This window comes from Pyrgilauda ruficollis, unplaced genomic scaffold (genome assembly GCF_017590135.1).
Source record: "Pyrgilauda ruficollis isolate IOZ18807 unplaced genomic scaffold, ASM1759013v1 scaffold126, whole genome shotgun sequence".
Classification (NCBI taxonomy): domain Eukaryota; kingdom Metazoa; phylum Chordata; class Aves; order Passeriformes; family Passeridae; genus Pyrgilauda; species Pyrgilauda ruficollis.
This window is the reverse complement of record NW_024510988.1, coordinates 212203-227079: the sequence shown is the minus strand read 5'-3', so window position 1 is coordinate 227079 and position 14877 is coordinate 212203. Positions and strand designations below refer to the sequence as shown.

General features: G+C 44.7%; 1 protein-coding gene across 1 annotated transcript in view; it reads left to right on the top strand.

The window, feature by feature from the left end:
- Positions 1-14877, top strand: part of KMT2A (lysine methyltransferase 2A) — a 41598-nt gene that overhangs the window by 20242 nt on the left and 6479 nt on the right. Inside the window, 19 exon segments of the mRNA XM_041458215.1 lie at positions 454-574; positions 1321-1434; positions 1770-1954; positions 2530-2703; positions 3510-3620; positions 3868-3941; positions 4407-4600; positions 4929-5035; positions 5178-5315; positions 5830-5988; positions 6279-6396; positions 6476-6554; positions 6788-6948; positions 7611-7796; positions 8438-12734; positions 13046-13126; positions 13619-13683; positions 14066-14236; positions 14752-14826. Of these exon segments, the coding sequence (XP_041314149.1) occupies positions 454-574; positions 1321-1434; positions 1770-1954; positions 2530-2703; positions 3510-3620; positions 3868-3941; positions 4407-4600; positions 4929-5035; positions 5178-5315; positions 5830-5988; positions 6279-6396; positions 6476-6554; positions 6788-6948; positions 7611-7796; positions 8438-12734; positions 13046-13126; positions 13619-13683; positions 14066-14236; positions 14752-14826 (6610 nt within the window).

The window sequence follows — 14877 nt, the reverse complement described above, 5'->3', positions numbered from 1 at the left end:
TTGGATTAATTGGCTAATTTGTGTCTTTGAAGCTTTTGTTCTAAGTGCCTGTTGTGTATTTGCTGCTAGGACATTGTGTACATGTTTCCTTCTATAATGTACAGAATTTAAAAACTGTTAAAATAGGACTGTGTATTTTAGATCAGAAGAAATGCCACAACTACATCTGTTTTAGTTGAGGGAAAGGTGATATTTTCTTCAGTGCAAATATGAAGGACAAAAAAAAACTGTACTGTGATTTGGTTTAGTGTTTTTTCTTGTTGTATTATCACCATCTTACCATGGAGGAAGTGAGCTCAGTTCTCTTCAGTGAAAGTTTCAGCATTTAAAACTCCTTGTACTGTTGGGTAACATCTCTGCACTCACGAAATGATAAAAATTATGAGATGTGTTGAAAGCACAGAAACTTCTGGATAAAGCAAGTAATTCTTGCCAAATGAATTCTTTTTCCAGATATGTACCAAATGTGTTCGCTGCAAGAGCTGCGGATCAACAACCCCGGGCAAAGGATGGGATGCACAGTGGTCTCATGACTTCTCCCTGTGTCATGATTGTGCCAAACTCTTTGCTAAAGGTACATATAGTAGTGATTCTTCACAGCAGGAGCTTCCTCAGCTGCTTGGGTTTGAATCAGCCAGTGTGAGTGGGCACAGGGCTAGCATGGCACCTGAGCTTGGCATGGTCCAGGCAGCAATGCGGGCTGGTTGTGGTCGAGCCTGAAAGTGCACGTAACAGTTCAGAGCCAGGATCTTACACTGTGCAGAAATCACTGCTTTATTGTCAGAGTTTGGGGCTTTCAGCATGTAAGTACTCTGCCATATAAAGGAATTATTGCACACCTGTTGGCCCAGGGTTTCAAATAGCAGTTGAGGAAAGGACATTTTAAAACATTTTCGACATAAAAGCAATTTAAAAGCAAAATTTCTGTTGTAAGGTGGTTGTTCCTTTTGTCAGTTGCTGTACATGATGCCTTTGAGCCTCAGAGGGCATTCTGAGGAAGAATGTTAGGATAGAAAGTCTTGAATGTTCCACCTAATTTCTTGCCTATTAGTCATCTTTGTCCTTCCATTTTACTCCTGCATATAGTATTTTGTTAGCCTCGCCATGCCTAAACAATGGCTCTCCAGCCATGAATTCTAAAGTAGTTGATGGTTTTCCAAGGTTATTTCTTGTAGCCTTGTAACAGTAGAGGGAACTGTGCTTGCAATTTACTGAGAGGGGTGTTTGGAGCTGCTTTCTTAGCACCTCAGTAAGTAACCACGCAGCCTTTAAGGTGTGTTTGGCATCCAGGCATCTGATAAGATCCCATTTTGTTTGCAGGAAATTTTTGTCCTCTCTGTGACAAATGCTATGATGATGACGACTACGAGAGCAAGATGATGCAGTGTGGGAAATGCGACCGCTGGGTCCACTCCAAATGTGAAAACCTTTCTGGTAAGGAAATCCTCATCCCCTCGTACTGAAGAACATGAGGCAGTGATTAGACCAAAGCAATCAAGTCTTGGACCTTTCTACTAGAGTGTTAATTCAACACACTCACCTGTTGTGACTTACCTGAAAAATGCCTGTGGAATAACAACAGGTGAACCGGTGCTAATACCAGTGACATCCTGAAAGCACAAGATCCTCAAAGGCAGTGTCCCTCAGTTAGCTGTACAGGGGGCTTTTGTCGCTGAAAAGTCTCAGGCAGTAGGTGCAGGGCAGGGATTTTTTCCTGTATCCTTCAGTAAAGCAATTCAGATGGTTATCTCATGTTCTTTTGTCTCCAGATGAAATGTATGAGATACTCTCCAATTTGCCTGAGAGCGTTGCATACACCTGCATTAACTGTACGGAGCAGCATCCTGCAGAATGGCGTCTGGCACTGGAAAAGGAGCTGCAGATTTCCTTGAAGCAGGTTTTAACAGCCCTCTTGAATTCCAGAACCACCAGCCACTTACTGCGGTATCGACAGGTAAGCTGGAGCCTGTGCCCTGTTAGTCTGGCATGTAGTGTCTGTGGCATTCAGCTGAGTTGTTGAGGTGTTGCTGTGCCTCCTGCAGAAGTATCTGCATCGTACTTCAGACAACACGTGCGGTGATTTAGTTATATTTTTTTCTTTCTTTTGTTGATTCCTTTGGAAGCAGAGAAGTGGGTGTCTGATACAACTTGGAAGGTGAAAGAAAAATAGGGTGAAGTTCTTCAAGGAATAGGAGGATTTAGCTCTGTGATGATGAAGGTGCTTTTCTGACAGAAGAACATGATCTTTGTCTTGCAATATGCACTCAGAAATAAGACTTGTGAGCAATGAGTTTGATCCTTATGCTTGATGGTTCTGTCCTGCTGTGCACCTTACCAGATCTCAGCAGAAAGCTGCTTAAGAGCTTTTCTTCGTTGCCCCTACATTTTGGACAGAAATTCAGAGCCTGGGTCCCTTTCCTTCACATTAGCAAGAATCTTTGGACCAGTAAATGGGCTTGGGAGAGTATCATCAGGAGCAGCTGCATTTCAATAGTTAACATCCCTCTGTCTCCTTGCTGGTGTTCACAGGCAGCAAAACCGCCTGATTTAAATCCTGAGACAGAAGAGAGTATCCCATCCAGAAGCTCTCCTGAGGGTCCCGATCCTCCTGTCCTAACAGAAGTCAGTAAACAGGAGGAGCAGCAACCTCTGGATCTGGAAGGAGTGAAAAGAAAAATGGATCAAGGAAGTTACACTTCTGTGGTATGTCAAATTTGTCATGTTTCACTCTATTACTAAGACACTGTGAATTGCTTTATCACATATGGTGCTCATAACTGAGCACCTTAAGCCTTTTCTTTAGGAGCAAGGAAGCAGGTTATTATCCTGCTAAAAGTAGTTGTGGCTGGCACCGGTTAATATTGGTCCAGACACAAGTAATTGATGTTTTTGTGGGGCTCTCTGTAGCCAGCAGTGATACTTGGTCAGACCCCAGTTTGCTCTTAGTCAGACATTTGTGTAGATAAGTGTTCTGGTCATCCTGAACATGAAAATTCTGACTGAAGGTCTGGCAAATAGCCCTGATGCAATTGGTTAGCTGGAAACTAAGGATTCATGGGTGGAGGAGTGATCTCTTCAGGGTTCCTTTACAAAAAATGCTAGTGTTGACCAGATCAATTTTCTTTGCATAGATCAGCCTTTTCCTTTTTTTTTTTTTTTCCTAGAGAATTTGTAGTCTTGAGGAGCGTTGTAAATTGCAAAGTGCTTGGCAAATGTTGTGGTGCCAGGTTTTGACCAAATCCTCATGAGACAGCTAGTTTAGCAGATTTAAAACCAGTCAGCAGTCAGCTGAAGTGGACGGTTGTGGGTGTAGCAGCTGTGCCAGCCAGTTTACAAATTTAGAGGTCTTCTTGCTTCTTCACAGCCAAATTCCCTTTCTGCTTTTAAGTTGATGTTCAATCTTACAGTCATCTGAATGTTCACTTGAACATTGTCTTAAAAAATTAGTGGGTGGTATAGCTGTGCAAAAGACAATCCTGTTAATGTGAAGTTTTGTGGATTTCTTACAGTTGGATTTTAGTGATGACATCGTGAAGATAATTCAAGCAGCCATTAATGCCGATGGCGGGCAGCCAGAGATTAAGAAAGCCAACAGCATGGTCAAGTCCTTCTTTATTCGGGTGAGCTGGCCTGCAGTTACTTTGAAATCTGCTTGGTATCCTACCACTGCTTGTTGATGTTGGAGTCTAAAGGGCCAGCACATTTAGCCTTGCTTGGGTGTTTCCAGGAATAAAATAATACATTGTCAGAGTTGTTAATGTTAATGAAATGTTACTAGTTGTGCATTTACAGTACATCTTGGCTGATTATCTTTGAAGTTTTTGGTATGTTGTCTAACTTTTCTAATAGGATGTTGTTTTCCTTTAGCAAATGGAGCGTGTTTTTCCATGGTTCAGTGTAAAAAAGTCCAGATTTTGGGAGCCAAATAAAGTAACAAGCAAGTAAGTAATTGTTCTGTATCCAACTGCGACACCCTGCCGTTTGCCAGCTGGCCAAGCAAAACGTATTGAAAGAGCCTGTTTGCAGGGTTGGAATTTCTGTTTTTCCTTTTTTCTTTTCCTTTTTTTTTCTGTAATAAGTTACACAGTAATCCCATTCCCATGTTTTATACACACTTCTTTGTTTTAAGCAGAGTAACCAAAATTCTTAATTAGAACTAGGTGTACTGTGTGTTGGCTTGTCAGTCCTGACCTTCCTTCCCTCTCCTTCTCACACCCCTATCTGGGGTTGCCCTCTTGCATCTGTTACCCATCAAAGAAGCAGACGGCCACATCACAAACCTTAAAGTGTGACTGGTGGGGAACATGTGTGGGCTGTAGGTAGTTGCTGGGGGGTGGATGTCAGACAGGCAGGGCATGAGAACCTCTGGTGCAGCCAGGTGTGACTGACTCCTTGCTGCATCTCAGCAGTGGTATGCTGCCGAACGCGGTGCTGCCCCCATCGCTCGACCATAACTATGCTCAGTGGCAGGAGCGCGAAGAGAACAACCGCACTGAACAGCCCCCTCTGATGAAGAAAATCATTCCAGCTCCAAAACTCAGAGGGCCTGGAGAGCCAGATTCACCAACCCCTCTACATCCTCCTACACCTCCCATCTCTGGTAAGAGAACTGATTGCCCATCAGTTGTCAGGACTCCCCATCCCAAACCCAGAAATGCAGCTGTCTTGGAGACCTCTGTGACCTGAAATCATTCAGAGGCAGTAACATATGAGATGTTTCTGAGCCAAGCTTGGACCCAAGAATGCTTTTGCACCCACCTGTTTGCCCCTGAGAATGGAGGTTGTGCAGAGGCTGACATGTGCTTTGCTTTCCAAGCTGGCTATTGAAAACTGTTCTACTGTGTTCACTTACTGACTAGTCTGTCCAGATGAATTTTTGCCACCCTGAATTTCAAGAATAAATATTGTTCTCGCTTTTAATTCTTAAGGCTCTGACAGAAGCAGAGAGGATAGTCCTGAACTGAACCCACCTCCAGATGTGGAAGACAACAGGCAGTGTGCATTGTGCCTGAAATATGGTGATGACAGTGCTAACGTGAGTATCTGCCCCATTCCCCTTTTGGTAGGAGCCCATTTAAGCAGTGCTGTGGATTTGGTACTGTGGATAGGCTGGATGGGTTTTGTGCATTGTTGTGTCCTCTGGAAATCTGAAGAGAACATTTCCTCCTGTTCCTCAGGATGCTGGACGTCTTCTCTATATTGGCCAAAATGAATGGACACATGTGAACTGTGCTTTGTGGTCGGCAGAAGTGTTTGAAGATGATGATGGTTCCCTGAAAAATGTGCACATGGCTGTTATCCGGGGAAAGCAGCTGGTGGGTACAAGCGAAAAACACTTTGTTAAACTTCATGCTGATTTGGAATCACAAGATGGGAGCCCAGCTAAAAGATGGCTTATGTGCATTTGTTCTTCTCTGTCCTTTCCTTGCAATATTTTTTAACACTATATATAGTAGAACTGACTGAAAATATTTGGAAAGTTATTTTATCCTTGCTCAGTTCAGAAATATTGTGGAGACCAAGTGAAGCTTGCAAATGTGAGGACTGGATATGAAGCACAAGCAGGAAGGTCTGGGAAAGGCCTGGAATAACCAGTCCACAAATGAAAAAGTTGTTCCATGTGAGGAATTCTTCTTCCTCTCACCTCCTCCTCCATGTCTCTCGCTTGTGTGTGTGAGTCACTGTAGTGAAATGGAGCAGCAATGAAGCGGGAGATCAAGCATTACTCTAAACTTCTATCTGTGCCAAAAAACCCCAACTGATAACAGCAGCGGTGGTCTGGTTTTAGAAGAGATTAAACTTTTGGTTTTTTCTTTTTTGCTTTTGCAGAGGTGTGAGTTCTGCCAGAAGTCAGGTGCCACAGTAGGCTGCTGCCTCACTTCCTGTACCAGTAACTATCATTTCATGTGCTCACGAGTCAAGAACTGTGTCTTTCTGGATGATAAGAAAGTTTATTGCCAGAGGCATCGTGACTTGATCAAAGGAGAGGTAAGATTCTTCTTTGACTCTCTGCCCCACTCTCTGAAGGTGGGGTTAGCCTGTAACTATGAGCACTTGTTAGAAGTTTATGTTAAATGTGTTTCTTGCTAACAAGGACTGGACTGCATTCTCTTAAAAAGAAGTCAGTAATACAAGGGACCTGGGGAGATTTGGCAATTGGTGCTGTGTGGTAGTTCAAAAACCAAAAGACAAAAATAAGGTTCAAGTAGGACAAACTGTGTAGCATACATGTGGTGGTTCCTTTAATTAACTAGTAGTTTTGTTGGTTCTTGTTCCAGGTGGTTCCTGAGAATGGGTTTGAAGTTCTTAGGAGAGTTTTTGTGGACTTTGAAGGGATCAGTTTGAGAAGAAAATTTCTTAGTGGCTTGGAACCAGAGAACATCCACATGATGATTGGTATGATCTAGTCTCTGGATACTTGATTCACCTTTGGTGCTGGAATCTGGTTCACAGAACTGTTCCTCTCTCTGCTCAGGTTCAATGACAATTGACTGCTTAGGAATTCTGAATGACCTCTCAGACTGTGAAGATAAGTTGTTTCCCATCGGCTATCAGTGAGTATATGCTGTTTCAAGACTTGATGTCTTTCAGTATATTTCATGTCAAACAAGCACTGAGGTAATATATGGGGAACTTCTTCCTACACTGATGAGGACTCTGATTAAGGGTGGGCAGTGTGTTCTGCCAGGAGGGCTTTGGCCAATGTAGTTTTGAGAAATGGAAGATGTAAAACAAATGAGGTTTACACAACTGTTGAGTAAATTGGTTTATTTGAATTATCTTCCAGGTGCTCCAGGGTGTACTGGAGCACAACGGATGCCAGGAAGCGCTGTGTGTATACCTGCAAGATCATGGAGTGCCGGCCTCCGGTCGTCGAACCTGACATCAACAGCACTGTCGAGCATGATGATAACAGAACAATTGCCCATAGCCCAGTTCCCCTTACAGGTAATCTTTTAAGGACTTCATAGAAGTATATTCTCTGTATGGTTTTGCCATAGTGCATCTCTTAAACCAAATCTCTTAAATTTGGGCTACAATCCAATTCAGGCTTCCATGTTACAGCACCTCAAGACTTTAAGCTCCTGGATGTACTGCTTTGAAAACTTGAGCCAAACAAACACTGCTGTAAGGGATGGTTTTTAGTCTACAACTCAGAGAATTTTCTAGTGATCTAAAACTTCAAACTGTGTTTGGAGTGTTGGTGTTGGTCTGTGATATGGGGTATGTGTTATGGGGTTTATTCAATACAATGTTGAACAGTTATATTGTGGTTCTGTATTTCCAAATTATTTCCTTGTATCCAAGGGTAAAGCTGTGAAAGATTTTTAAAATATTTATAGTCGTTTCATTGTTAACATAGGATCTTAAACTCAATAAATAAATAGTGGAATTTCATGTGTAAGATGAGCAATTGCTGCAAGTATTTGAAAATGTTCTAATGAGAAGAAACCAGACATGATCTGATGTCAGATCTTTGGCTTTGTGTTTATTTAACAAATACCCTGATTCTCCAAGTGGAACGTGATAGTAATATATACTTCATCAGATAGTGGCTTTTAGGGCTCAGTGATGGCTTATACTGTTGTTTCTCTTTTATACAACAACAGAAATTCTACCTAAAGACACCCGAACTACACCTGAGGTTGTAAACCCACCATCACCAGATCGTCCCTTGCATTCTCAGACCTCTAGCTCCTGCTACTACCCGGTGGTCTCCAAGGGTCCCAGGATCAGGGTGCCGAGTTACCCATCTGCACAGAGGTCTCCTGGCTCGCGGCCGTTACCCTCTGCAGGTATTTCTGGTGCTGCTGATTTTGACTGAGCTTTATTGTGGTAATATTTTTGGTTTAGTTCCTGTCTTTCTTGGCTTCTTTCAGAATGAGGCGTTTAGTTTACTGTTTCTAGAGAAAGCAGTGAAATGGCAGTAGGTAGAGGAGAGGAAGTTCTAACAATACACAGTAGAGATGGCCTGCAGGGAAATGTGCAACTAAAACAAACATTCCGTTGGGATGAAGAAGAGGCAGGATTTGCACCCTATAGTAGTGGTGAGCCAAAAACACTGTGATATCCGTTAGGGACTTAATATCTCAGTATTTTTCCAGAGAGAATCAGAAATCTGGTATTGTAATTCACCAGCTGTTTCTGACTAATGTTTTCTTTCAAACTGATGTTGAAAATTCACATCTTAAGTTGAGATACCAAACTTGCTGAATCCTGGTTGAAGGTATCAGGTTTTTAACATCAGGTTTTTAACGTGGTTGAAGGTATCAGGTTTTTAACATCTATCTGAAGTATAACCACCGTGTGTTGGTGTTGTTTGGCTGAAAAGATTTGCTGGGTTTTAATTTCTTGTGTTTTGTATGAAGGAATTGGATGTGCATTCATTGTGAAGGTTTAAGATCACCTGACAGTGTTTCTTGCCTTTGTTTCTCAGGAAGTCCTACCCCAGTGACCCATGAAATAGTGACAGTCGGAGATCCTTTGCTATCCTCGGGACTTAAGAGCATCGGTTCTCGGAGACACAGCACCTCTTCTTTGTCACAGCAGCAATCCAAACTCCGGATGATCTCCCCTACACGAGCTGGGAACACTTACTCCAGGCACAGTGTGTCTTCAGTTTCCAGCATGGGGGCCTCTTCAGAGTATGAACCTGCCGTCAAAAGTGCTGACCGCTTTGTGGGGTCAGCAAGCACAGGTCCTCCAAGTGCTCCAGTTCAAAGTTGCTCTACCAGTTCAAGCTCCCAGAAAACAGTGGCTACAACTGGAAATAAAACTTACCAGCTGGATGCATCTCAGTCTACAGAAGGGAAACATTCCAGCAGTTCAGATTTAGTAGCCAAAGGTGCACCTTCTAAGGGAGAGAAAATGAAAACCTCAAAGGACCCAGATTATTTGTCTCATACTTTTGTTTCTGGAGGAAGCTCCAAAGTGTCCACTCAGCCAACCAGTTCATCAGCCACAGAAATTAATAAAATAGGAACCTTTCAAGAGTGTTCAGGATCATTTTCTTCCAAAGAAGCAATGCCCTTTCCACCTTTGCATCAGAGGGGCCCAAGGAAAGACAGAGATCAGCACATGGAACCTTTACAGCCAGAGAAAACAACTGTGGTTGATGAGATGGATGCAAAAACCTTGAAGGCCGCTGGGGTAAACAATAGATCTCCTGCAGCAAGTGAGCAGGTAGTTACTGCCCCCAGAGATAAACGTCATAAAGGCAAAAAATTAATGAAAGACAGTTTTAAAGAGAAGCATTCCCTGAAATCTCTTACAGAGGCAAGTCAAGCAGTAGGCAGTGATGAACTGAAACCAGATTTTGGCAATCAGGGTTTGGCAACTGAACAAATTAGTCAGAGGTTATGTAATAATATTCCTGCTGAAAAAGCTGGTGAGAAGTCTCCATCTTCACAAGGGCCATCTAAAGGCTCTGCAGTGCAGGCTGAAGCAGCCCCTAAGGAATCACAGGCACCCAGGAAGCGCACCGTTAAAGTTACTCTGACTCCTCTCAAAATGGAAAGCGAAAACCAGTCCAAAAGTGCACAGCAGGAAAGTGATGCTGAAACTCAGTCTGCAGGGGCAGACCTGGCTGCTTTGGCAGAGCCCTCCTCAGCTTCAGAAAGCCCAGAAGAGAACCCTGTAATTCAGGGAAGTCCAAATGAACCACCAACACAGGAATCTCAGAATAACACATATGAAAATTTGGCCATTCAAGATAACAGCTTGATGCTCCAGGATGGTGCTAAAGCTCAAGAAGAAAGCTCATACAAGCGGAGGTATCCAAGGAGAAGTGCTCGGGCCAGATCCAATATGTTCTTTGGATTGACTCCTCTGTATGGTGTGAGGTCCTATGGAGAGGAAGACATTCCCTTCTACAGTAACTCAACTGGCAAGAAGCGAGGGAAGCGGTCTGCAGAAGGACAGGTGGATGGAGCAGATGACTTGAGCACGTCAGATGAAGACGACTTGTACTACTACAATTTCACAAGGACAGTGGTTTCCTCAAACACAGAGGAGAGGCTCGCATCCCATAGTTTATTCAGGGAGGAGGAGCAGTGTGATCTTCCAAAAATCTCACAGCTAGATGGTGTGGATGATGGAACTGAAAGCGATACAAGCGTCACAGCAACAACCAGAAAAGTCACCCAGGTAACTAAAAGGAGTGGCAAAGAGAATGGGACAGAGAACTTAAAGCTGGATAGAACTGAAGAAGCTGGTGAGAAAGTGCAAGTCACCAAGAGTTCCACCGTCCACAAGACTGACCCCAAGATTGATAACTGCCACCCTGTGAGCAGGGTTAAAGCCCAGGGTCAGGACTCTCTGGAAGCACAGCTGAGCTCGCTGGAAACAGGCCGCAGGGCTCATGCAAGCACACCTGCCGACAAGACCTTACTGGACACTTTCAACACAGAACTTCTGAAATCCGACTCTGACAACAACAACAGCGATGACTGTGGGAACATACTCCCTTCTGACATCATGGACTTTGTGCTGAAGAACACACCTTCTATGCAAGCCTTGGGAGAAAGTCCGGAGTCCTCATCATCTGAACTCCTGACGCTTGGAGAAGGTTTAGGTCTTGACAGCAACCGTGGCAAGGATATGGGTTTGTTTGAGGTGTTCTCCCAGCAGCTGCCCACCGCCGAACCAGTGGACAGCAGTGTCTCTTCCTCCATATCGGCAGAGGAGCAATTTGAATTGCCACTGGAGCTTCCTTCTGATCTCTCTGTGCTGACCACTCGCAGCCCTACGGTGCCCAGCCAAAATCACAACAGGCTTGCCGTCATTTCGGAGTCTTCACTTTCCTCCTCGGGAGAGAGGTCAATGCTTGCCTTGCCTTCCACAGAGTCTGGGGAGAAGAGAGTGACAGTCACAGAAAAATCTGCCTCAGGAGAAGGTGACGCAGCTCTCCTGAGTCCAGGGGTAGACCCAAGCCCTGAAGGACACATGACTCCTGATCACTTCATCCAGGGTCACATAGATGCAGAGCATATAGCCAGCCCAGCCTGCGGCCCTGTCGAGCAAGGGCATGGCAGCAACCAAGATTTAACAAGAAACAGCGGGACTCCGGGTATCCAGGTGCCGGTATCACCCACTGTTCCCCTCCAGAGCCAGAAGTATGTGCCAAACTCCACTGACAGTCCTGGCCCCTCGCAGATCTCCAATGCTGCAGTGCAGACAACACCACCCCACCTCAAGCCAGCCGCAGAAAAACTTCTGGTAGTTAATCAAAACATGCAGCCCCTGTACGTCCTCCAAACTCTTCCCAATGGTGTCACCCAGAAGATACAGTTAACACCTTCTGTTAGTTCTGCACAGAGTGTGATGGAAACCAACACTTCAGTGCTGGGGCCCATGGGGAGTGGGCTCACGCTGACCACAGGACTGAATCCGAGCTTGCCTCCATCTCAGTCATTATTCCCTCCCACGAGCAAGGGTCTACTGCCCATGTCCCATCACCAGCATATACATCCCTTCTCCACGCCTGCTCAGACAGGCTTCCCACCAAACATCAGCAGTCCTTCACCAGGTCTTCTAATCGGGGTGCAGCCACCCCCTGATCCTCAGCTCTTAGTGTCTGAAGCTAGTCAGAGGACAGACCTTGGTACTGCTGCTTCTACACCAGCTGCTGCCCTGGGCAAGAAACGGCCCATATCTCGTCTGCAGTCACGGAAGAACAAGAAGTTGGCTCCTTCTGGAACCCCTTCTGCTATAGCTCCTTCTGATATGGTCTCCAACATGACCTTAATTAATTTTGCTCCTTCCCAGATTTCTAACCACCCACTGGACCTGGGAACCATTGCGAATTCAACATCCCATAGAACCGTTCCCAATATTATCAAAAGGTCAAAGTCTGGGGTCATGTATTTTGAGCAAACATCTTTGCTCCCACAAGGTGGGACCACTACTGCAGTCAGCACGTCTCCCAGCATTATTGGTGCAGATGCCAGTCACCTCCCAGCAGGGCCTGTATCAGGCCTAACATCGAGTTCCTCAGTGCTGAATGTCGTATCCATGCAGGCCACAGCAGCCCCTAGTACTGGTGGGTCAGTTCCTGGTCACGTTTTGGGACAAAGCTCAGTAACGTTAACAAGCCCTGGATTACTGGGGGACCTTGGTTCGATAAGCAACCTCCTGATCAAAGCTAGTCAGCAAAGCCTTGGTCTTCAGGAGCAGCATATGACTTTGCCACCAAGTTCTGGGATGTTTTCGCAACTGGGAGCATCTCAAACTCCATCTACAGCAGCCATGACAGCTGCATCAAGCATATGTGTTCTACCCTCAGCACAGACAATGGGCATGACAGTCGCTCCTTCGTCTGCTGACCCAGAAGGCTCGTACCAGCTTCAGCACATGACACAGCTTTTAGCCAACAAAACTGGGGTTGCATCCTCCCAGCTGGACCTTAGCACAGTTTCGGCAACAACGCAGTTGTCAAGCTTTCCACAGCTGGTCGATGTTCCAAACAATACCGGACTCGAACAAAGCAAGGCTTCCTCATCAGTGATGCATGCCAGCTCAGCATCTCCAGGAGGCTCCCCATCACCTGGTCAGCAGTCTGCGAGTAGCTCTGTGCTGGGTGCCACAAAAGTGAAGCCAAAAGTCAAACGCATCCAGCCATTGTTAGACAAAGGGAATGGAAAGAAGCACAAAACTTCTCACGCATGGGCTGGTTCTTCTGAAGCTCACGTTCCTGAAAAAGGGGCTGTTGCTGTACCCCAGGTCTCAGTTACAGGGTAAGAGGAGAGTTTGGTTTTGCTCATCTCTGAGGTTTTGTAACAGTTTGGGAGAATCTTGCACTAGTTTCTCCAGCAAGTTGTGCAAGTCAAGGCAAATTGTGAAGTGCAGCTTTTGGTTCTGATGTGGAGCTGGAAGCGTGATCTGGTTCTCTGTATCTTACAAGCTGTTATTGCTACTTGTGTAATTCTGCAGAGCTGCCAAATCCATCTTGGCAGCTCCCAATGGATCCATTCCTGCTTTCCAGTCTCATTTATGGCACACATGGGTTGGCAGATACTTTGAATGTTCCCAAATCTTTTTCTTCCAGGACTCCTGCTGTGAAGGCAGATGTGCAGGACGCAGCCAGCGTAGATCAGCCGTTGCAGAAGCCACATGGACAGTCTGCAGGGTAAGAGTTGAACAGACCTTTCTATGGGATTCTGCTCACTTGAGCTGAAGGACATTTGTTTGGAGAATGCAGGAAATCTGGCATTCCTTGTTAAAACCCCTGGGGAGCTTTAGGTGGGGAATGTACAGTCACAATTTGATGCAATATGGAATCATTTTGCATTAAGCTGCATGTAGTTCTGGGAAGCTCAGTGCCTGCTGAGGAGATGCTCATTCAGCAGTGTCTGATTGTGTGTTGGCGTGCACCTTAATCCTGAGTGGGGCTGACACAGAGAGCAGGTCACAGGCTGTGTGGAATTAGGCTGCTGCCCACAGACTGGTAGAGGTTGCAAAAAGAAATGCTACTGAGTAGAATCTTTTTTCAGCTGAATTGATGTCAGAACATTTGATCTGGAAAAAGATTCTTGTATCTAAGACTACTGCTCAGGGTTGGTGAGGAAGTGAGGCAGGTTGTTAGCTGTTTTTCTCCATGTTCTCCTCCTTCCCTCCCAAGGCAACCGGCTGTGGTCCCAGAACCTCAACCAACACAGAACTCAATAAATGAGCAAGAAAATGCAGGTATGTCACTTCTTCAAAATCACCTAGTCTTGGAATTCTCCAGGACTGGGAAAGTGATGTTTGAAGATCTGATTTTTGTGTTTGTCATTCTGTCAGGAAAAGGGTCAGAGCTATTAGCTTGTGTTACCTTTGCTATAAGGGGAGGAAAGGTTTGTTTGCTATTTGTAGATCTTGGACAAATAGTTTTGTCTCTGTTTTTAGTTTGTGAGAATTTCAGCACTTGAGATTTCACACTCTTACTGCAACACTCTAGAATCTTTTTCTTGACTGAATTTGCTGGTGAAAAGGCAAGTCAGTAAGTTAGTTTCAATCATGGAACACCAGGTGTAAAAATTGTCATTCTTTCCATTCCCATCTTCATGCTGGCTTCTGTCTTTTCTAGGCTCAAAAGCTCTCGAGGAAGAAGAGAGCACTTTCAGCTCCCCTCTTATGTTTTGGCTTCAGCAAGAACAAAAGAGGAAAGAGTGTCTTGGTGAGAAGAAACCAAAAAAAGGTTTGGTTTTTGAGATCTCTAGTGATGATGGTTTTCAGATCTGCGCAGAAAGCATTGAAGGTGAGAACCGTGCAGTGTTGGTTTTAGCTGTCCTTACTAGAAGTAAAATTGCTACTTCTGACGACCTCTTATTTGCTTTATTTATAGATTAAAAAAAAAAAGAGAGAGAAATCTCTTGGTTTACAGCCCTAGAACAATCCTAGTTCCTGATAATGTCTGGATTCTATTATATTTTTATTTTGCAACATAATATATTCAGTGACCCATTATATATATCACTGACCCATTTTGTTTTATCAATTGACCAGTGATGTTGAACTGTAGTTTGTCAAGAAGCAGGCAGTGTGGATCACACAGTGGAGTATTGGGTGTCCAGACTTTTCCTCCAGACCAATTGCTGAACACCCTGCCTTATGCCTATGTGAATTTTTGAGAGGATGAAAGCAATTGGATCCTAGGATCTTAATTTATGGCCTGTGGAAAGTTGGAAACTTCATATTCTCCAATTAGTTTGTTTAAATACAAGTATGGCAGCACTTGGATACCCTGTCACCATTTGTTGTCTGTGTGTGCAGATGCCTGGAAGTCGCTGACTGACAAGGTGCAAGAGGCCCGTTCGAACGCCCGCCTGAAGCAGCTGTCCTTTGCAGGTAACAGCCTGTGCTGAACACAGGAGGGCAAACAAATCTTTCTGTGGGGGT